Here is a 23,099-nt window from a genome sequence, read left to right as displayed (position 1 = left end):
CTAATGCTGGGAATAGGAACAGCTCTAGAGGACAAATTTGGTATAAACAGGCCAAAACATAATGTGCGAATATGGATTGCTTCTTGTGCAGTATGCTTTAAATATATATGTGTGCTGGTGAAATGCCTATATCTCAAGATTTGTTAAATATTTTTTTAAATGTTGTTTTGTTTAAAAAGTTGAGATATGTTATAATTTTCTTGGGAAAAGGAAGGAAGGAAGGAAGGAAGGAAGGAAGGAAGGAAGGAAGGAAGGAAGGAAGGAAGGAAGGGAGGGCTGCTAAAGTATAGATAGCAAGAGTCAATAAGGAAAGGAATAATGATCTTTATATAGCTTGACTTCCACCTCTCTGCTGTTCTTCAGATGTGGTGGGACTGCAGGTCCCATGCTTCCCATCCATGCTGACTAGAAAATTTGAAAGTTGCCATCTCAATACACCTGTAAGCTTCCAAACTGGAAAAAGCAGCTTCACATCTAAAGGTTCAGCTGCTTTTCTTTATTCTACTTGACCATTAATCTCAACACTCCTGCAGCAAACAGTTGACTTTCAACAAGGAATATTCAATCTGGATAGTCAACCAGAAACTATACAGTATTGCTCCTAAGGCTGTTTGGCTGGATTTTTTTAATGCAAAGAACATTATTTTCAAAAGCTAGACTATACATCAAACAATTGGTTCAGATGATAGTTACCTAGAACTCAGTGTCAGGACTTTCATCTAGCTTTCACTTGCTGCTAAGACAAAACATGTTTTCAGTAAGAGAACAACATCACCCGTTTACACCCCTATTTTTGTAATCATGTGCTTTATAAACCTCATTTTAACCTCATATAGGGATACGTGTGAGTTTATACTCATGCACTTAGAGAAATCTAATTTTCTTTCTTTTTTAAGGATGAAACTAATATGTTACAGCCATAACCTCCCTGCTTTTGATTCAGAGCCACTTTGATTTGTATGTTGTCAATCTGTGTGAGGTTGGTTCTATTCAAATTGCTACCCAGATGAAATATGACGCAGGGGGGGGGGTTAGGAAAATTATAGATTCATCAAATACCTCTGTGGTGTTTTATACAATTTACAGCCAGTTAAGCATTCATAAATAGAATATCAGATGCCAGACAAAACGGAGAGCTTGCAAGTATTGTCTGGGGAAAAAAAAACATCTCATATTCTTGTCCTTGAAATTTATTTCTGCTTCTTTTGGAAAAGATTGGAAGAGCTACACTTAACAGTACATCTGTTGGAAACTGCCTTGTTTCTCCTAAGAGATCTTCCATGAACTCCATTTTAATCAATGTTTCCTTTTTCTGTCTTTTAACTGGGGAGGGGAGTTGGGATCTACTACAGCAGGGGTTCTCAACCTTGGCAACTTTAAGACTTGTGGACTTCAATTCCCAGAATTCCTCAGCCAGCAAAGAATTCTGGGAGTTGAAGTCCACAAATCTTAAAGTTGCCAAGGTTGAGAACCCCTGTACTACAGGTTTCATAGAGTATATTTTGCATTAATATTTTAAAATGCCCAGGGGAAGCAAACTTTATGCCAGAGTGAGCCTATGTAGCTGCCAACCCCTCTACATCACTGCCTTTATCTAATTTTTATTTCCCTCTACAATCCTTATTTCCCTTTGTTTCTCTCTACAAATACTCCCCCCCCCAAATAATTTAAGCAAGCAAAACAATGGATTTTTCTGCTTTTCAAAAGCCATGAACATCTCATTTCAATCAGAGGAGTTTTCTGCACAGAGCTCCAGATCATGTGGATGCTAAGTACAGTAGCCCTCTTTTAGCAGCCAGAGTTGTACCCGGGACTTGGTCATTAAGTGAAGTAGCCATTAAGTCAGTGGTTCTCAACCTGTGGGTCGGGACCCCATTTGGGGTCAAACGACCATTTCACGGGGGTCGCCAAACCACGCTGTCCGCCATTTTTTCCCTTTTCCCTAGCTGTCCTACTCTCTCTTATTGGTGGCCACACCCACTTGGGGGTCACCACAACATGGGGAACTGTATTATGGGGTCACGGCATTAGAATGGTTGAGAACCACTGCATTAAGTGAATCCCCTGGACTTACGATCTTACTTCATGCTTTCCTTTGCTTTATAAACCTGTGAAGGTTGTCAAGGCACGCAAGTGGCTTTGTTTACTGCTTACCGAAACATGACACGGCACACACACACACATTAGACTCACTTTTTTTTTCTTCAATTTATTTGTGTCCTCCTTCTCATTGTAAAAAAGTTGGTCACCTTATATATATACATGTACTTATACAGTATATAATGCATATCTGTTTGTGTGTGTGTGTGTGTGTGTGTGTGTGCGCGCACACACACACACACATACATACATACACACATCCATATGCATATTCAAGTAACATTTTATACAGCTGTACAATTTTGATTTATTTTAAAATAATAGAGTGATCAGCTAAAGACAAAATTTTGCATGCAGAAACCAAAGAAGAAAGAAAAACTCATATCATGACAGTTTTCAACATTCACTGAGCAATAGTTTGTGGGTTACAAAATTTAGCACAAGGTGTTAGGTGTGGTTGATCCTTCTCCTTCCCCATCCTTCTGCCCTTACAGTTTTTTGTCTGCTTCTAATACTTAACTCTCTAGAGCTTTTTATTAAATCTGGCCTGGAAGAACTCTGCTTAGATCATAGTCAGGTTAGAAAGAAGACAACTTGATAAACCAAGTTTTTCAAAATTTTAACAAATCAGGACATTCCTGCTTCTCAAGTCTAATTAGAATACAAAATGTGATTAGCATAAAGATTTATTATTTAATATTCAAACTTGGAAAATGTGGAAAAATATGGGGAAAAGGAGGGATCTTCCTTCTTTCCTTTTTCTCTTCCATCCTTCCTTCCTCATTACTCAAAGCCAAAACAACCTAAGACAAAGACTTTTTTTTTAACATTAAGAGAGAGCAATCCCAAATTAACGGATCCATTTCTAAGCTAAAACGTCACCCAGACAGATTTCTTTGCAGAAATTGGCATGCAGTGAGACCCTGTTTACATACCATCCTATCCAATGTTTTGATCTGATTTGGAGATTTCCTCAATCTCTGGAGCAGATTTGGGGAATGGGCAGGAAGGGATGGTATGGGATATATTGGGGAGAGGGGGTAAATTCCCTGAGCAATGAACGTTTGTCATCATGCTAACCAGGGATGTTTGCAGCAAATCGGGCACGGGGGGCCAAAAATGTCAAAGTGGCAGCCACAATCACAGCTACCATTTTGACTTTTGGGATCCCCTCTACAAAGCTCCTTGAGATTCTAAACACTTTGACTTTCCACATATGGAGTCCTATAATCAGTCGCAAAATTATAGAATATCTCAAAAAAAGACTCTGAAAAAGACTCATGCAGATGTCTCAGAATTATTCTAACATCTCATCTGAGTCAAGCGTGATGCAGAATCCCATCCAGCAGTAACCAATCTGATTTCGTATACCAGCCAAAGATGGCTAAAAGCATCATACAGGTCCCGGTACTTAAAAATGATTGTGAATGGAAGTTTTCTTTCCAATTCAAATAAAAGATACAGAGACCAAACTAAATTAAATGGTAAGGATAAAGGTTTCCCCTGTCCAGTTGTGTGCGACTCTAAGGCACAGTGCTCATCTCCGTTTCTTGGCTGAGGGAGCCAGCGGTGTCCAAAGACAGTCCATGGTCATGTGGCTAGCATGGCTATGTACCAAAGGCACACAGAACACTGTTACCTTCCCACCAAAGTGGTACCTATTAATCTACTTGCATTTCCATGCTTTCAAACTGCTAGGTGGGCAGGAGCTGGAGCCAGGGACGGGAGCTCACCCGTTGCACAGCATTCAATCCCAGGCTGTCAGCTTTCCAGCTGACAAGCTCGGCATCTTTAACTGCTGAGCCATCACGCCCCCTTCTAAATTAAATGAGGGGCCCAAAATTTAAACCACGGCCTCGTCAATCACATGGCAAATGCTCCCACCAATCAACTTCAGCTCCTGACAACTACCTGAACGCATTCGTGAAGTTTTCCTGTCAACAGCACAGAAGTGGTCTCCCGAGATATTTTTATCTTTCTGACTTCTCGGGCAAGTCAACGCTGCTAGTCAACCCCCAATGGCCTTCTCTCTTAAATACTAACCAGGTCTGAGATCAGCCAAGGTCGGCTAGGTGGCTGCCACCTAGCTAGAAATGTGTGTTAGACTTTTCTTCCCCCCACCAATCTGTCCAACCACAGGGCTGCTCTTCACCAATTGTCGTGAAGTTTGCTGATACGCAAAAGGACAAAGAACAAAGACGTTTACAACAGCAGTTGGCACAACAAATGCAACAGCTCAATACTGCCACTTGGGGAAACCTTACCGGCCTTGGAGGATTTACCCCACAGTACCTGGCTGTAAGTAATCATCCCATTTTCTTTACAATATTTTCAAAGCAAGCTTGCCATGCTGGGTTACGTGGGCATGGTTTAAATAAAGCGGGGGGGGTATCTCTGTCATGAAAGGGTTGTGGAAATGAGCTCGTTGCATCAAATTGTCCTGCAAGGGATGTGTAAGAATACCTGAGATTAAGATAAAGATTGCGGTGAGATGTCCTCCAATGGACGCTGTCTCATTTTAATAGATGAAGTTTCTGGGTGAACGATTGTATTCTGAGGATGTCCTTGCCAGCATGCAAATAGGGAAGTTTGCATATCTAATTGCAGTTCTGAGCTTCACACCCCTGGAAATGTTTTAGACATTGATGTGAAGTCTACATTTTTGCCTTTTTCTAAGCAGTGGATTCTGTATATTTATCTCTTTTAATAGTTTCAGACTTTAGAAGCCACATTCACACAACATGCTCAGCTTGGTTAAGGCCTGGTTTACCTGCTTCCTTATTCTTGGCTTAGTGTGTTGTGGGAAAGCAGTGGGTTTATTCATTCTTTGATGCAACGCAAAATGCAAAATTAGAAAATGGGTTAATTGAGTAACCAGGTCAAGCTTATAGTATGAAGAACACAGTTGTCTGCTATGGAGATTCTCAGTCATCCAGGTCGTGGTTGTCTGAAAGGAGCTTTTTGAAAAGGCAATTGGGCAGAGAAAGTCCAGCTGCTTTTTGAAAAAGCACCTTTGGGAAGAACACGGCTGAAATTCAAATACAGGTAGTCCTCGGCATATGACCACAATTGAGCTCAACATTTCTGTTGCTAAGTGAGACAGTTGTTAAGTGAGTTTTGCCCCATTTTACGACCTTTCTTGCCACAGTCGTTAAGTGAACCCCTGTAGTTGTTAAGTAAGTAACGGGGTTCTTAAGTGAACCTGGCTTCCCCCACTGACTTTGCTTGTCAGAAGATCCCAAAAGGGGATCACATGACCCCAGGACATGGTAACTGTCATAAGTATGAGTCAGTTGCCAGGCATTTGAATTTTGATCAGGTGACCCATTGGAAGGCTGCTACGGTCGTAAGTGTGAAAAACGGTCAGAAGTCACTTTTTTCAGTGCCGTTATAACTTTGGACGGTCACTAAACGTACTGTTGTAAGTTGAGAACTACCTTTATTTGGGACTGCAGTCTGTATCTTGCGTTACCCAGAAATAAGGCCTATTGACTTTAATGGGACTTGTTTCTAAGTAGACACGTTCAGTTTGTACTAGACCAGGGGTAGGCAACCTTGGCCCTTTTATGACTCGTGGACTTCAACTCCCAGAATTCCTGAGCCAGCATGGCTAAGCATGGAAACCTCTCCCTTTCCCCTCAGCATGGCTGGCTCAGGAATTCTGGGAGTTGAAGTCCACAGTCATAAAAGAGCCAAGGTTGCCTACCTCTGTCCTAAGTCCTCCTGTTCTAAGTGGTGAGCCTCCTAGCCCAGGGGTAGGCAACCTTGGCTCTTTTATGACTCGTGGACTTCAACTCCCAGAATTCCTGAGCCAGCATGGCTCAGCATGGAAACCTCCCTTTCCCCTCAGCATGGCTGGCTCAGGAATTCTGGGAGTTGAAGTCCACGAGTCATAAAAGGGCCAAAGTTGCCTACCCCTGTACTAAAGGGTTCATAAAAGTTCTCTCTAATTTTTGGAATCCTGACCCGGAAGCATTTGGTGGAAGCTCTATGTGCTTCACACATTCTCATACCATCCTACTTTTCTTGTTGAAATTTGTCCATCCATAAATGGCTGCCTCACAATGGCTGTGTTCACACAACATGCTTCCTCTGCTTCATCCACATCTGAAACTGCCATGATGCCAAAGGAACACCCCACAAATGCCACCATCACACATTGGTATTGTGACACAAGAACAGTACATCGCCTGTTGCTTTTCAGAGATGATTTGGTCACGCACAAGTCATCGTTTTGTCTCCCCTTCCTCACAACCCTATTTTCTGGATGTGCATAATATACTTTTACACTTTCACACTTGAGTTGTCAGTAAAAATGCAGCTTAGACACACAAGGAATAAATAAATAATGGTTTGCATTTACACAACATGTAACCATTAGCACTAAGCAAGTGCAATTCATCATGTGAACGCCACCCCAAGGGTTATTAATGACTAGGTTAAGAGTGTCGGATGGACACGGGCAACATTTTTTTTAATGAAATAAATTAGGATAGTTTAGCGCCCAAAACTATTTACACAACACTTTATTCTCAGTGCTTTAATTAATACAATACAATCCCTGGGTTCACATATGCTGAGAAAAACAAGTTATATTCTACTTCATATGATAGCCTAGTTCACCCGATATATGCTAAGCCACTAACCATCTTAACCTCATTATAGCCTAATCAAGGCTGTTATGTCCAGAGCCTTTTTTGAATTAGATAAAGGAAGTATATAATTTCTATTTTAGTGTTTTAGATTTGGTAGGAAAAATGTAAGAAAATCCGAATGAAAAATCAATTTGCAATCTTTTTGTCATATGAAGGTGTTCAGTGGCTGGTATTTTTTTAGGAGAAGGTTATTTGGAATATATTTTAGCAACCAGATCAACTGAAGACTGACTGGCTGCATTCACACAACAAGCTAAGCTTGATTTGTTTACTTACTCTGTGTGTGGGTGTGGGTGTGGGTGTGTGCAGAACTTAATAAATTGTAAAATTATTTGGTTAGTTTAGGATTGACTATTGCACAAATCAGCAAAATGGGTAACTTAAGAATCAGGTTAAGCCTTTTAAGGCAACCGTTGTTTTAGCATGTCCCCGTGTGTGAGCTGTGCTCTCTTTTTGCAATCTGCATACTGAGCCTTTCCATCTGATACGATGGTTACACAACTACTTTGCAAATGAAACTTTTAGTACTGTTGCAGGTTGAGGCTGTAGACTTTGTTCAGTAAAAGGAGTGCTCAGAGATTTCATTGTGGGCTCTGATAGTAATATGAGGCACTTTTTATAAGAATTGTTGAAATGAAGTATGTATTTGATTTTGAGCACTTGGAATGCATTTTTAAAATGCTAAGCGGGCTAATGTTACAGCTAGCAAACCCTCAGTCTTGGGAATATGCAGTTTCCTGGAAATAAAAAATTAGGAAAATATGTTCTCTGATGCATCCCCAAGGATGGGCACCAGGAACCGGTTCCGTGGAGAGAGGTTTTTCCACGGACCAGAAAGTGCGTGGTTTTGTGTGCTGCCTGCATCCCACACATGGGGCTTTGCTTGTTTGTGAGGACCGGTTGCTGGCATGCCGCGGCCCAATACCTGTCCACGGATGGAAAATGAGCCAATTCTTTGGCAGATAATTCTGTTCCACAATTGGTTCACCATGATAGTGCACAAAGATGTTTGCTTTTCAAATGCAATGTAAGAAGCAATATAATTAGAGCTGTTTGGACAGAATGACATTATCCAAAGCAAGATTTACTTTTAAAACAACCTTTTCCCATTTACATGTGCAAACCACATGTATACTTCCTTGTAAAATGGAATGGTTGGATTCCTAAATACAGCACATTAACCCAGGTCAACTGAAGACTGACTGGCTGCATTCTGAAAGCCAGATGAACAAATCACAATTCCTGCCTTCACATAACATGTGACAGCCGAACATATAAGCCAGGGGTCTTCAAACGTGGCCCTTTTAAGACTTGTGGACTTCAACTCCCAGAATTCCTCAGTCGGCCATTTTGATGAAATTGCAGGCTTGGATCCAGACCAGGGGTCTGCAGACTTGGCCCTTTTGTGACTTGTGGACTTCAACTCCCAGAATTCCTCAGCCAGGAGTTGAAGTCCACAAGTCATAAAAGGGCCAAGTTTAAAGACCCCCCCCCAATATAAACCATCATACAGCTTTACTTGGTTCACCTGATCTGCAAAGATATGGATACAAACACATCACTTCCTTGTGAAAGAAGAAACATTCAACATATGATCTGGGGACCTCTACCGGCTAGTCCAACCTACACCAACTATGTACTCTCAAAATGTGTTGGAAGTACAATTGCAAGAATTCCCAGCTGGGAATTATGGAAACTGCAATCTAAATTCAGTGGGGGAGGTTGGGAAGGAGGCCTTGAGGCCTGAAGAACGTCTGTTGTCCCTGTCTGTTAAGTTTTCCTTACCTGGCTAGATAGTGATACAGAAAAGAAGTCTATTTTTTCCCTGATGGTTTTGATATGTTTTCCATCCTATTGACTTCAACGTCACGCACAGGTTTGGTAAAAGAAAAAGCCACTATGTGGGGGAATCTCTCGGGGACAAATAATAAGCATTCCCAAATTCTTTCTTCAAATTATCCACCACCCTGTGTACCTGAGCATTTCAATATCTGTGTTTTGAAGACCTGATATCTTCTACACTCCTCCGGATCTCACGTTCTCCAGATCTCAAGTCATTCTACACCCTTTACATCGTGATTGACATTGGTTGTTCAGAAATATACGGAATTAATGAATATGAAAATGTTCAGTGGCAATCTTCTGCACAGGAGGGAAAAAAATAATTATCCCAATCTCTCAATGATCTGAATTATGTGGTTTGTCACTTCCCCCACCTCTGTCGCCTTTCCCTGCTGTGCGTTTCGATAAAAAGGGGCCAAGCTCCACAATTATATTTTCTGAATGCAGCATCAGTACACACAGGAGTGGCACTGCGGGCTTTCATTCAATACATCTATTTTAAATTTCATAATTGGATGTCAGTTTAAAAAGATTTTCTTTTATTGGCAAGATGGTTCAGATTTCCAGTTAACCAAAGTATTTTCATAGCACCTTCCTTCCTCCCCTTTCCACTCATGTATTAAGCTGTATAAGTAACTGCCTGCTTTGATCAAACCATGATAGTTAGCTCTGTTGTGACCAGGTTTTCCATGAGGCTTGCAACTTAGAATGACAGCTGGGTTTGAAGGATCGGGACAACAAAATTGGAAGGAACCTTCCCTATTCACTGAGACATTAATCAGAATAAGAGATTTTTACAAAGTTTAGGATAAGCTTTGATCGCCACTGTGGGACAGAGACAGGACCACATGCAAGTCTCTTTCAGGCAAAACGAAACTGGAAGCAGAAGTTGGGAGAAAAGAAAAGGAATTCTAAATCTATTTTACATGAATATCCACAATGTGCACCTCCTGACTTTGGTCCTTGAAATTCTGCACCTCCATTCCACCCAACCATGAGTTTCTGTCTTGCCCTTTCTTTGGATCCACAAACTCTTCCTCCGTGTATTTCTTTTGCAATTTTATTCTCGGCCATCCTCTCTGTGTGACTGAATAATCTCATCATTGTTCTCTCTTCCCGGATATCTTTGATCCCCTCTCTTCCTGTTTTTACTGCATGTGCTTCTAAACCAGTGGTTCTCAACCTTTTTAATGCCGCGACCCCCCAACCGGTCGTAAGTCGAGGACTACTCAACCGGTCGTAAGTCGAGGACTACTCAACCGTTTGCAGAATGGGACTTTTGGCGGGCTCAGCAGGGCAGAGACAGCCTGGACAATTCCTATTGGCTTTTGAAAGCCAATAGAATTAGACTCTATTCAAGAGAGTCTATTCTATTGGCTTTCAAAAGCCAATAGAATAAAAGGGAGTAGCACAGCTAAGGAAAAGGGGAAAAAAATGGCGGACTGCGTTGTTTGGCGACCCCCGTGAAATGGTCGTTCGACCCCAAATGGGGTCCCGACCCACAGGTTGAGAACCACTGTTCTAAACTAACTCATTCCTACAAAATTCATCTTACTTTCTTGTGGAAAACGAAAGGACTCTTACGAATTCCAGAGGGTTTTAGCAAAGAGATTTATTGCACAGGTTCAGAAGCAATAGCAACCAGCAATTCTGAACCCCCGAGGGCAAGGTTGTAATACACATTGTAATACACATTGTAATACACATTGTAATACATTAGGTTTGTTTCTCACAGGTATACAATGGAGAGTTTGCTACATACATTGTATCCAAGTGCAATGCGCATTAGGTTAGTCACATACTACTAACGCAGCATTATTCCAGTAATTATGCAGACACATCATTATTCTAGTGATTGTTCATTATACCACATTAACTTCGTGGTTCATCTGACATGCCTAATTCTCACGTCCATGTAATAATGTAAATCAGGGATGTCCAACCATGGCAACTTTAAGACTTGTGGCCTTCAACTCGCAGAACGCTGGGTGAGGAATTTTGGAAGTTGAAGTGGTAGACTTGAACTTTCCCATGCTGGCTGAGGAATTCTGGGAGTTGAAGTCCACAAGTTTTAAAGTTGCCGAGGTTAGACATATCTGATATAGACAGTAGCTCATTTTTATCAACAACTGCTTTTTTTCAACAAGCTTTCGTTCTTCACACTAATCACATACTGCCTATTATAATTTTACTGCCATTTGAAAGTTTTAACTTTCCTTGCTTCCTTTTTTCCTTACTTGTTCCCAATTTCAACAATCATTCTGCCAAAACACAGAGATTCGTGTTACTTTTTTTGTCATATTCAGATCCATTTCCTCTGGGCATCATACAGTTTGATATTCACTACAATCATTTGGGTTTTTTAACCATTAATGCATCCTTTGCATATAAGGATACATACTCATTCTCGTGTCCACACACAACATACTGTACTTCTAATGTCATCATAAGCTTTCCATATACATTTGTTATATTAATAACTAAGTCCCTCTCAAACATTCAGGTCTTATTACATGCTTGATGTTGAATGATTAATTCTGGTAGTCACATAATGAAGATTCAACAAATGTTCAACATTCAATAATTCAAGTTTACATGCATTCTTTAAACCAACAAGGGTACAATAAGCTTTCTTACGTTCATGTTTCTCAATGATCTGCTGAAATCCAAAAATCTGGAGAGAACATCTGTTGCCCAGCATAAACTCATTTTCCAAGTTTTGTTCAGCTCTCATAACTTTTCAGAATATTGCTAAACACATTTCCATGCTTAGCAAACGGATAACCCTATATATATTTGCATTCACTGTTGCTATGTTTTCCTTTGAATAAGAAAACAATACTGGCATTATCCAGTTTATCAGACAGAGACGCTGTCTTCACGTACAAGTGACACAAATAGATAGGGGCATCATAACAAATCAAGCCCAGTTATACCATCTATTAGCCACACATTTTTCAACATTTTCCCAGGATTTACAATTTTCTTTTCATCATTTTTCGCTCTTTGGCACGAAGGTTTATAGTATTAATTTCAGTTCCATTCATTGACACACTACTGTTTTCTTCTCTATACCCTTTATGCAATGTCTTTCTCTCAATTTTCCTTTTATTCGCTTTTTTTTCATCTACAACCTCTCTCCCTCCATCCTTTTTCATGCTTCTCATTAGGGGAACTCCACACACTTCTGCAGCACTTGGTAATATAATTCATTTAATTCTATTCCAAGCAGATTCCACATTCTCCTCCTCTTTCATTTTCCTTAATTCTGTTGGGGGATTAATCTGTCTTTTTCCCCATCCCATTCATGTCACCTAACAGACTTTATTTTTCTCTCCTGCATCTCGTTCATGCAGAATATTGCATAACTTTTCCCAAAATGCTCACCGTAACCTTATTTCCTCCCTAATGCCCATTCACTGATAATTGACACCTTCTCATATGCATTTTAACTTTTCATTCACAATGAAACCTTACTTACATTGGGAGGCTATGTCTGTTATTACAAATTCCACGTCACTTGGAATCATCAGTGATCCAACGAGAAATAGTTCTGTCTTTCACACATTACACTAAGCTCAAATATGGTTTGACTCATTTTGATTTAACATGTTATGCGAAACCAGCCATTGTGGTTTGTAAGTGATGGTTTGTTTCCTAGCCTGTGTTGTGATCCCAACCAATTGTGGATTATCCAGGAAACCATGATTAAACAAACCAAGACTTAAGCCAATGTGTGAAGTAGATTATGTGTATGACCAGGGGCTGGTTCCAAGATTCTCCCCTTATACAGTATCTCAGTAATGATGATTGGCAACTGAATACATCAACTGCCTCCAAAAATCAATCAGTTGCACCTACGTGAATATTCTATATAATTGGATTACTAAAATAGTGCGCTGGCATGCAGATCGCTTTTGATTTCCAATTCTGTGGAAAAGAACAGCCTATTGTGAGGTTATGCATTTTTGTGAACCAGTCCCACAAACCACTTTAAGGAAACCAGCTTCTCTTTTTAAGTGGGGAGGTGGAAAATGCTCTTGGGATTAACCAGGATGAGTTATGCTAACTGCTAGAGTGCAGAGGGCAATGATTAGTCACGCTATGATGGGCTGAAACAGATTTAGCACCTGGCTGTTAAAAAAAAAGAGTAAATTGATTAATTGTTTTAAAGCAGCAATGTTATTGAGTTTCCCCAGTGTCTGTGTGTTTCTTAATAGAGATTAGACATTAATATGGATTTACAGCATCCACTCTGGGGATCTTCATTCCAACACCAGGCAGAAGCAAGAGACTGTTTAAATGTAAAGGAAACTATAAGTATCCCAAATTTAATTTGATTCAGATAATTTTGCTTTCATCTTAAGTTGTTGCGTTATTAACCCCATTGATGTTGTTATTGTTAATTTGCAGCTTCTGCAGCAAGCAACATCCTCCAGCAATTTGGGTGCCTTCAGTGGCATTCAACAAATGGCTGGTGAGTTAAAGCCTATTTATTTATTTATTCCTTTTCCTCTTTCTCCTCCCTCCTGTGGCTGAATTTTAGGCTTTTTCAATACAAGGAAATCTTTCATTTAACCCAGGGGTGTCAAACTCAATTTCATTGAGGGCCGCATCAGCATTGCGGTTGCCCTCAGGGGGCCGGGTGGGTGTGGCCAGGGTGGGTGCGGCCTACTGGGTGGGTGTGGACAGAGTGGGTGTGGTCTACTGGGTGGGCGTGGCCAGCTCTACATCGTTCGTGTCAAGGGTGCCTGTGGGGGGCTGGGCAGGAGTGGGACAGATCTGAGGGTCTCTGGCGGAAGGGGGTGGGACCGGGGCAAGCGCCAAGGCATGGTCCACTGGAGGAGTCTCACTGTTCCTCTCAGGCTATGCAGGGGGGCAGCTGGATGGTGGTGCAGGCTGCCCAGAACCCTGAGCAGCAGAGGTCAAATGCCCAGCCTGGCCCTCGAGCACCCGCGGCACCAAGCCCAGCCCCACTTCCTCAAGACTGCTGCTCAAGGTTCTCCTGGTTCCTCGCTGTTTCCAGACGGCCTTGTGGAGCCAAAACTGAATGCATTTCAGCATAGATGGCCACCACAAAATTGTACACTGGCTCCTGGCCGGCCTGGGCCAGGGCCAAGGCAGCGGGGGCCGTTCTCTCACTGTTTCCAGAATGGCTTCGCGGGCCACATGAAACCATTTTGCAGACCGCATCCGGGCCCCGGGCCTTGTGTTTGACATGTCTGATCTAACCGTATAGTTTAATGGGTGAGTATATGCAAAAGCAGAACCTCTTGGCCGTGGCGTTGATTCATATAAAATCTTTCAAGAAACACTAGGTTCTTGGTGACTTCCTACAGCGCCTTAATGCCTTTTTGTCCCCTACAAATATATCAATAAAGGAGAATATTTGTAGCTCAGCGTTGAAATGAGGGGTGCTGGTGCTGTCTGAGCTTGGCTGTTTCAAAGGTGCTTTTTCAAAAGGCAACTGGACTAGGTTTTATTTTTCCTTGGAGAAGAAAAAGACATTTCACTTCTAATCCAAGAAGCTTCATCAGTTCTGGTGGGTGGTACCTTGCTCAACACTAGTAACTATGAGAGGGATCTCGGAGTCCTAGTGGACAATCACTTAGATATGAGCCAGCTGTGTGCTGCAGCTGCCAAAAAAGCCAACACAGTGCTAGGCTGCATTAACAGAGGGATAGAATCAAGATCATGTGAAGTATTAATACCACTCTACAACGCCTTGGTAAGGCCACACTTGGAATACTGCATCCAGTTTTGGTCACCACGATGTAAAAAAGATGTTGAGACTCTAGAAAGATTAGAGAGAAGAGCAACAAAGATGGTCAAGGGACTGGAGGCTAAAACATATAAGGAACGGTTGCTGGAATTGGGTATGTCTAGTTTAGTGAAAAGAAGGACGAGGGGGGACATGATAGCAGAGTTCCAATATCTCAGGGGCTGCCCCAAAGAAGAGGGAGTCAAGCTATTCTCCAAAGCCACTGAAAGCAGGACAAGAAGCAAGGGATGGAAACTAATCAAGGAGAGAAGCAACCTAGAACTAAGGAGAAACTTCCTGACAGTTAGAACAATTAGCCAGCGGAACAACCTGCCTCCAGAAGTGGTGAATGCTCCAACACTGGAAGTTTTTAAGAAGAGACTGGACAGCCATTTGTCTGAAATGGTATAGGGTTTCTTGCCTGAGCAGGGGGTTGGACTAGATGACTTCCAAGGTCCCTTCCAACTTTATTATTATTATTATAGTTCTAACAGGATGGTAGAGGGAGGGAATAGAAGGAATTTTTTTGCAGTCATCTGGTTATTAGTACTCTCTCTAAGACAGACATGTCAAACTCACGACGTCACGTGACATTGCGCGATGTATCAGAGTTTTTTCCCCATTGCTGGGAATGGGGTGGGCGCAGTGTCCTCGTGACGCGTCCGGCCCGTGGGCTGGCAGTTTGATATTCCTGCTCTAGGAGAATCTCCATAGATATCTGAGCTTGTTTTATTTATTTATGTATTTATTTATGAGACTTATATACCACTTTAAGTGCAAGCACTCTCTAAGCGGTGTACACCAGTAAGCAATGTATATATATATATTTACATTGCCCCCAACAATCTGGGTCCTCATTTTACCTACCCCGGAAGGATGGAAGGCTGAGTCAACCTTGAGCCGGTGAGATTTGAACCGCTGACCTGCTGAACACAGTCAGCTAAAGTGGCCTGCAGTACTGCACTCTAACTGCTGCGCCATCTCGGCTTCTTGCAGTCTCATTACTCAAACTAGTGTTAGCACTGATGATGTTACCTAGTTTGGGTAATGAAATGTCTGCAAGAAAACAAGCAAACTCAGCACCAAGGACAAATATACGTGTGCCATACACACAAGCGCACACACAAAATCATAGAAAGCCTTCCTCTCCCATGCTCCAAGCCCGCTTAGATTTTTTTTTTTTTTTTTTTTGGGAGATGAGCCAAAGTTTGCAAAGTAAAATTGAATGCTTGGCCATCATGATTAACATCCACTGGAAACTTCATCCTCCTGTTTAATTTCGTCTCACAATCTTTTTAATTAGAGTGTGTTGCAATTTTCCCATGGCAAACATCTCACACCAACCAAGATGATTCATACCCTTCTGATTTATAGATCTGGCATATCTCATTACATAGAGGCTCTATATAGATGAGGGTCCTAAGAATACTTCTGGCAAGCCCAAAGCCTGGGATTGAAGGAGGTCAAGAAAGTCAAGTTGGCAACCACAATCATATGTTTGACCCCCCACACACTCCTTTTTTTACATGTCTGAACTGCTTGACATGCTTTAACCCAGTGGTGGCGAACCTATGGCACGGGTACCAGGGGTGGCACTCGGAGCCCTCTCTGTGGGCACACGTGCCATTGCCCCAGCCTTGCCTCCCCCCACGACCCCCTCACCACCAGCCCCCCTGGAGGAGAGTTGCTCCTCAGCGTGCCCCACATGGAGCAGCATAGCCAAGGACATGGCAGCCAGGCCATGTAGACAAGACTATCCCCTCACACCCCATCGCACGCAGTTGATGCTGTGGGGCGTGGGCAGATGGCGTGGCCACCATGGCGCTGCTGGGTTGCCTGGGCGATCTGCGGCAGGCCCTGGAGGTGGGGATTGGCCCTGCAGGGAAGCATTGTGAGGGCGGGGCAGGGGGTGGGGGCGGGGCCAGTTTTTGGGCACTCGGTCTCTAAGGTTCACCATCACTGGCTTAAGCTCTACCCTTACGTCATCTTTGCGTCCTCTTCCATTCCTCTTTTTTTTGTCCTCTTTTTTTATATTATTATTATTAATGCTTTGCTCTGAATGGGTCTTGAAGCACGCCTATGAAAAAGAGATGAGGCTGTCCCCGTAGGCTGTTGGTGCTTTATTCCTAAAATATGCCATTACTGCATTGGCTCCAGAGACTAACGCAGAATCCGCTTTCTGACAATATAAATTGGCCCATAGGTGACAATATCGCTGAGTTATTTCCTCTGGTGCAGATCTGTTGGCAAGCGCCTGCCGCTCATATTATGTGCCACTCTCATAACCTGGCATGTATTACTTACTGGCATGATTTTTTTTTTCATTCTTCTCTCATGAAAAATATATTTTAGTTGTGATAAACAACATTTTCACGGTGATGCGTTTTGGAACAGGCTTTGGATTAAGAAGCCCAGTAGTATTTCTTGGACTTAACCCCACAGAATAAGAAGTGCAGGAACCAGAAAGAGTGTGTATATATGTACTGTATGTGTGTGTTTTGGTTTGTGTGTGTGTGTGTGTGTGAGGGCAGTAAGAGATTTCTCTGCATAACTCCGTTAGAGATGTATTGTGTCTCTGGAATTATGATCTATTGGTTGAGACAGCCCAAAATCCTGAGTGCTCCCTGAAAGTAAATTAGATCCAGGCTTAGCCATTGCATCAGTGAAACCAGCTTGGGAGTAAAATAAGCCGTAGCTATTTTTATTTTTCATTAATCTAAATGGATCAAGTCTAAAAATGACAAATCCGAGGTTGTCAATACCGCTCAAGACACGTGCAATTTCACACATTCTTCAACCAGAGGCCTTGATAGCCAGTCTGCTGGGAAATGTTTAGAAATATCTCTCAGCTTTGTCACTGTGGCCTAACTGTAAACTTTTGAAGTATTAAGCACTTAGATATTGATCTTTTGGCTTCTCTGTTATCCTTCCTTTCATTTACAGATAGTCCTCGATTTACAGCCACAACTGAGCCCAAAGTTTCTGTGGCTAAGCGCGATAGTTGCTAAGTGAATTTTGTCCCATTTTATGATCGTTCTTAAGTGAATTACTGCAGTTGTTAGTAGTAACCCAGTGCTGGCTTCCCCATTGACCTTGCTTGTTAGAAGGTCGCAAAAGGTGATCGTTTGACCCTGGGACACTGTAACCGTCATAAATACGAGTCAGTTGTGAAGTGTCTGAATTTTTATCATGTCTCCATGGGAATACTGCCGTGGTCATAAATGTGAAAAATGTCATAAGTCACTTTTTTCAGTGCCACTGTAACTTCAAATGGTCACTAAACATACTGTTTTACACAAATACGGACATGCATGCACACACAGAAAGGCACGTATATGCCTGCACACATAAAATAGCTCAGGCTAATTAGTTTATTTTAATTATGAACAGCAAAATTGAAGGGCAGAATTGGAGCTTAAGATTGATAGAAACATGATCAAGGAACATCTTGTTACATTTAATGAGTCTAGATGAATTGTACCCTCTAGACCAGGGCTTTTCAACCAGTGGTATGGGTACCACCTGTGGTACATTGGCACCTAGCAGGTGGTACGGGAGCATCCTAGAAAAGTAGCTGGGGAGGGGAATGAGCTGAACTGGTGGCAGCACCGCACAAGCTTGAGCGAGAGATGGCTGGAGCTGCAGGGTTGTCAGGGCTCAGCGGAAGCGCCAGGATCAGCGCCAGGCTCCAGCTGGAGCTCGGCGCTGATCCTGGTGCTTCTGCTGAGCCCTGAAGAAGCACCAATCAGCTAGAATGCAGCATTGATCCTGGCGCTTCTGCTGAGCCCAGAAGAAGCGCCGATCAGCTGGAATGTTGCAGCCTCTCCAGGGTCTCGTGATTTACATTCAGATGCTTGGCAATTGATTCATATTTATGACAGTCACAGTGTCCCAGGGTCATGTGAAGTGACCAAACCCTGCTGCAACCATCCAGCAGACGGGGGAAACAAAAACCAAACACCCCCACCCCTGCTGCCAATCCTCAACAGAAATGCTCACAACAACGAAAACCTCGGACAGGAGGAAGAACGCAGCCGGGCGGGCAGGCATCTTGCTCGGCTATGGCTTGGGGGGCACTTTTTTCAGTGCCATTGTAACTTCAAACAGTCACTAAGCGAACTGTTGTAAGTTGAGGACTACCTGTACTTTATCAAGTTTTTGACACCTTGCTAGGTGACTGGTGGTACTCGGATGTTGCCATATCCTAAAAGTCGTACAATGGGTGAAAAGGTTGAAAAGCCCTGCTCTAGACTAGATGAATTGTACCCTCTAGAGCAGTGGCTCCCAATCTTTGGGGCACCAGGGACCGGTTCTGAAGAGAGAGATTTTTCTGCAGACCGAAGGGGAAAAGGTTTCGTGTGCTGCCTGCATCCCACAGATGGGGCTTCGCTTGTTTGCGTGGCCCGATTTCTGGCATGCTGCAGCCCAGTGCCAGTCCACAGCCCCGGGGGGAGGGGGTTGGGGACCTTTGCTCTAGAGTACTGCAGGAAGTCTGCATTTTATCCCTCTGTGTTAGGTGGTGAATTAGTTGCTTTAACTCTGCATAAACTTTGGAGGGAAAGTTTCCTTCTACCCATTGATCCTGTAATGGGAATGGTGTCATGTAAGCTTTGAAGCATCTCCTAAGTTTACAAGGTGATCTTATATATCTAAACTTCTCTTATCTTCAGCCTTAGTTAAAAAGGTACTGTTATCTACCAGTTTTATGGGGCTCTAGTCAAATTACCAATAAAAATTATTTCAAACCATTTACCGTAAATGCCGGCGTATAAGACGACTTCCGCGAGCGCTGAAATCGGCGCCAAAGACAGGGGTCGTCTTATACGCCAAGTCGTCTTATACGCCGGAAATACTGGTAGTTTCCGGCGTATAAGACGACGTTCTAGGAATGCGGTCCGGCTATAAAGACGGGGGTCGTCTTATACGCCGGGTCGCCTAATACGCCAGCATATACGGTAATGTTCAGTGTAAATCCTAAAAATGGGTTCTCAATAGGATTGAAAGCTGATCATTTATACATTGTCCTGGAATTTGTGTGGTTGGAATGGGTCAGGATTGTCATAAATAAGCAAACAAGTGAACATCATGCTTCCTTTTTTTTTTTTTTTGTCTTTTTGTAAATGCCTCTAATAAGAGAAAACCTAAATCGAAAATGGGCTTCTTCAAAAATTAAAGCAATGTTGGCTATTTGGTAATCCCTCTCTTGAAAAATAATGAAATGCATTTTTTGTTTGTTTTTCCAAGCTGTCCTCAACAGTAATGTGCATGCAGCTTGAGAAAAATCCCCTTTTAGTTGGGGACTGGTCAGTCCCATCATATAGTCATGTTGAAAGAAAAGTTTTCATCATGGTTCAGTCCAAGCTGGGATAAACAACATGGCAACTGCTTTAGAAAGAAGGTTGCAATTTATTGAAGAGGAGAGCCAGACAGAAAGATGGGTCTGGCAGAAAAGAGAGAAAAGAAAAGGGGCTGAGCACATGTAGGGAGTGGGTTTTTATACCCTCTGGAGCCTTTTGTTTGGAGTTGCTTCCTGTGGCATGAACTTTGACCTGAGTCTGAGTGTGCCCTTCTAGTATTCTGATGGTGATGGGTTAATCCTATTATGACCCAAAGGTCATATCCTGCTTCCCTGGTGCTGGGGCTAATGACTCTTAGAGTTTGGGTAAGGTATGCAAATTTTAGGTGTCTTTGTCTTCTTAATCTCCTAGCAGGTGTAAACCAACCTTCCTGATGGTACATCTGCATTTATACATCTGCATTTCTTCTTGGGGGAGGGAGACCTGGGGCTATTAAGAAAAACTGGGCATGCTTTTCTGCCTCTTTAAGATCCTTGGAGGAAATTTATTTTTCTGCCCTTTTAATATTTCCTTCTCTGGGGGGGGGGGCGGGAGGCTGACTTCCCACAGTAATAAAGGGGGAAGTGAGATTAAGGGTTTCTCTTCTTGGGTGAGAAAGTTTGCTCTGCCAGCTTCACACCCTGAGTTGTGATATGGAAACCTCAGGTCTCCAATTTATTTGTGTTTCAACAGGACAGCATGTGTCACTGCAAGGGTACTACATCCGTTTCCTGCAAATGTGCTAATGGGCCATATGAGAGAATTCTACTGCCATCCATCTGCCGATTTTTAACAAGCCTGATTGGCAAGTGGATGTAACAACTGACATCTGTTCTTCCTTATTGATATGTAGATTTATGGTAATTGCTGTGAACAATAAGACACCAAATTACCTAAGGTGAACATTAAATTAAATTTTCATCGCCCCTCTCCTTATAACTGCATTTTATAAAAATCTTACATTTTCAGCAGACATATTGTACATCCATTATAAGCATAATTTAATTGTGTTTTTAATCGGCCAAGCAATGAGTATCCAAGTTGCGATTCTCACTGTCCAGAATATTATCCTATTTTGATAGCTGAGCAGTTTATATTGCCGAAATCAATTAAATTGCACGTTTATACTCAACGGGTTTTTTTCCTCCAACATAAGAACTAAGAAGCATTTCTAGAGGCTTGTTTCTCCAAAGGGAACCTCTCTTTCTCCTCCCCCTCCCCAATGTAAATAATTAACATCTCTTCCAAAAGTACTATGTCTGTAGAATATTCAGTGGTTTCAGCAGAAGATTATCATATTATTTTTCATTTCATTTTACTCTGGAATGTAGGGGAGAAGCCACAGGAACAGAAGAAAAAGCCTCTTGCTTTTTGTGAAAACAGTATATTTTGGATGATAATCAACAGCAGGGGTCTTCAAACTTGGTCCTTTTATGACTTGTGGACTTCAACTCTGGCTGAGGAATTCTGGGAATTGAAATCCACAAGATAAAAGGGCCAAGTTTGAAGATCCCTGATCAACAGCATAAGCAGCTTGAGAAGTAAAGAGCAATCAGATGCAGAGCAATGGGATATGCAACCTTGTCCTGGAAATTATAGGTACCACAACTGAGCCCAAAATTTCTGTTGCTAGGAGAGGCAGTTGTTAAGTGAGCTTTGTCCCATTTTACGACCTTTCTGGCCACCGTTGTTAAGTGAACCACTGCAGTTGTTAACTTAGTAACATGGTTGTTAAGTGAATCTGGCTTCCCCATTGACTTGACTTGTCAGAAAGTCACAAAAGGTGATGACATGACCCCGGGACATTGCATGAACCTGTTGAAGAAAAAGTCTTCATCAGGGTTCAGTCCAAGCTGGGAATAAACAACACGCTGGCTGCTTTAGAAAGAAGGTTGCAGTTTATTGAAGAGGAGAGCCAGACAGAAAGATGGCTCTGGAAGAAAAGAGAGCGAGCACATGCAGGGAGTGGGTTTTTATATCCTCTGGAGCCTTTTGTTTGGAGTTGTTCCTTTGGCCTGAACTTTGACCTGAGTCTGAGTGCCTTTCCGGTATTCTGATGGTGATGGGTTAATCCTATTATGTCCTGTCTTAGAGTTTGGGGGGCGGGTATGTAGATTTTAGGTGTCTTTGTCTTCTTAATCTTCTAGCCTTTCTGAGTTATTTACATCTGCATTTCTACAGAGCTGGTTTCTGCTTGGGCAAGGGAGACTTGGCGCTCTTAAGAAAATTGGGCATGCTTTTCTGCCTCTTTAAGAACTTTTTTAGAAAATATATTTTTCTGCCCCTTTAATATTTCCTTCTCTGGGGGGGGGCTGACTTCCCACAAACCAGTTGTCAAGCATCTGAATTTTGATCATATGGCCATGGAGAGGCTGTAACGCTCATAAGCATGGAAAACGGTCATGTCACTTTTTTCAGTGCCGTTGTAACTCTGAATGGCCACTAAACGAACTTCGAATCATCACTAAACAAACTTTGAATGGTCACTAAACAAACTTACACAGGACTACCTGAATAAGATAATGCTTTAATTCACATCTTTATCCCCCATTTAAGTGGTGCTATCTAGTGCATCTGGGCTGGTTCTTATTGTTGAATTCTTCCAAGGAAAAGACACAGTCTGGTTGAGCAGCCACTCCTGTCATCAAGATCTGTTGGCTTTAATAAAGGTAGCTTAATAAAGGTAGCTTCTCCTGTAGCTGAGCAGGAGAATATAACCTGGCTGGATATTCAGCTGACAAAAGGTTCAAGTGATAAACAGAGCCAGTGCATGAATATCCCCTTAATGATACAATTGACTACCGTACATCCCATTATTGTCAGCCGTTAACACTTTGAAATGAGTGTGTTTTGGACAACGGTGGCCGTGGTTCAAAAAGAGGTTCTCTGATTTATCCATGGCACGAAGTCAGGAAAGAAAAGCAGAGCTTATCTGCGCTAAGTGCCTTGTTGCACAGTATGGTGTGTTAAATATAAATCTCAGCCAGTTATGTGGCGGTATATGAACAGACAAAGAACAATGAGAGATTAGCTCTTTCCTCTTTGTTTTGAGTCCTGGCTGTTGTTGATTTTTTTCCAACTCGCAGAAATGTTTCTTTTAGTTCCTGCTGGCAGGTGGCCTTCTGCAAGGCAGGTAGAGGCCTTGTGAAAAATCCTGCCCTTATTTATTCTGATAGCCATCACCAAAGCGTTATTACCTACACCAATTTTCCTAAAGAGTGAAAAAAATATGAGGAATCTGTTGACGCCTTTTGCATCGGGTGTTGGCACGTGCACCTAATGTTTCTATTATTTAACCTTCCTGCACAATCTGAAGTCTTGATCTTCCAGGGTTTGCCGTGTGTGTGTGTGTATGTGTGTATTGTATTAATTAAATTTCTTGTGGTTAATGTTCCTTCAGAGCTC

General features: G+C 42.3%; 1 protein-coding gene across 13 annotated transcripts in view; it reads left to right on the top strand.

Moving 5' to 3' along the window:
* CELF2 (CUGBP Elav-like family member 2) overlaps positions 1 to 23,099 on the top strand; it is a 341,120-nt gene that overhangs the window by 271,573 nt on the left and 46,448 nt on the right. For 7 of the 13 annotated variants that reach the window (XM_039347414.1, XM_039347413.1, XM_039347417.1 and 4 more), the window contains 2 exons: positions 4,240 to 4,398; positions 13,011 to 13,074. In XM_039347414.1, the coding sequence (XP_039203348.1) occupies positions 4,240 to 4,398; positions 13,011 to 13,074 (223 nt within the window). Of the gene's footprint in view, positions 1 to 4,239; positions 4,399 to 12,817; positions 12,902 to 13,010; positions 13,075 to 23,099 lie in introns of all 13 variants that reach the window. The other 6 variants (XM_039347407.1, XM_039347406.1, XM_039347410.1 and 3 more) reach the window with 1 other exon arrangement.

This window comes from Crotalus tigris, unplaced genomic scaffold (assembly GCF_016545835.1).
Source record: "Crotalus tigris isolate CLP2741 ecotype Arizona unplaced genomic scaffold, ASM1654583v1 scf7180000018068.1947079, whole genome shotgun sequence".
NCBI lineage: Eukaryota > Metazoa > Chordata > Lepidosauria > Squamata > Viperidae > Crotalus > Crotalus tigris.
Note: the sequence above shows the minus strand (reverse complement) of the source record. Positions and strands in the feature narration are given on the sequence as shown.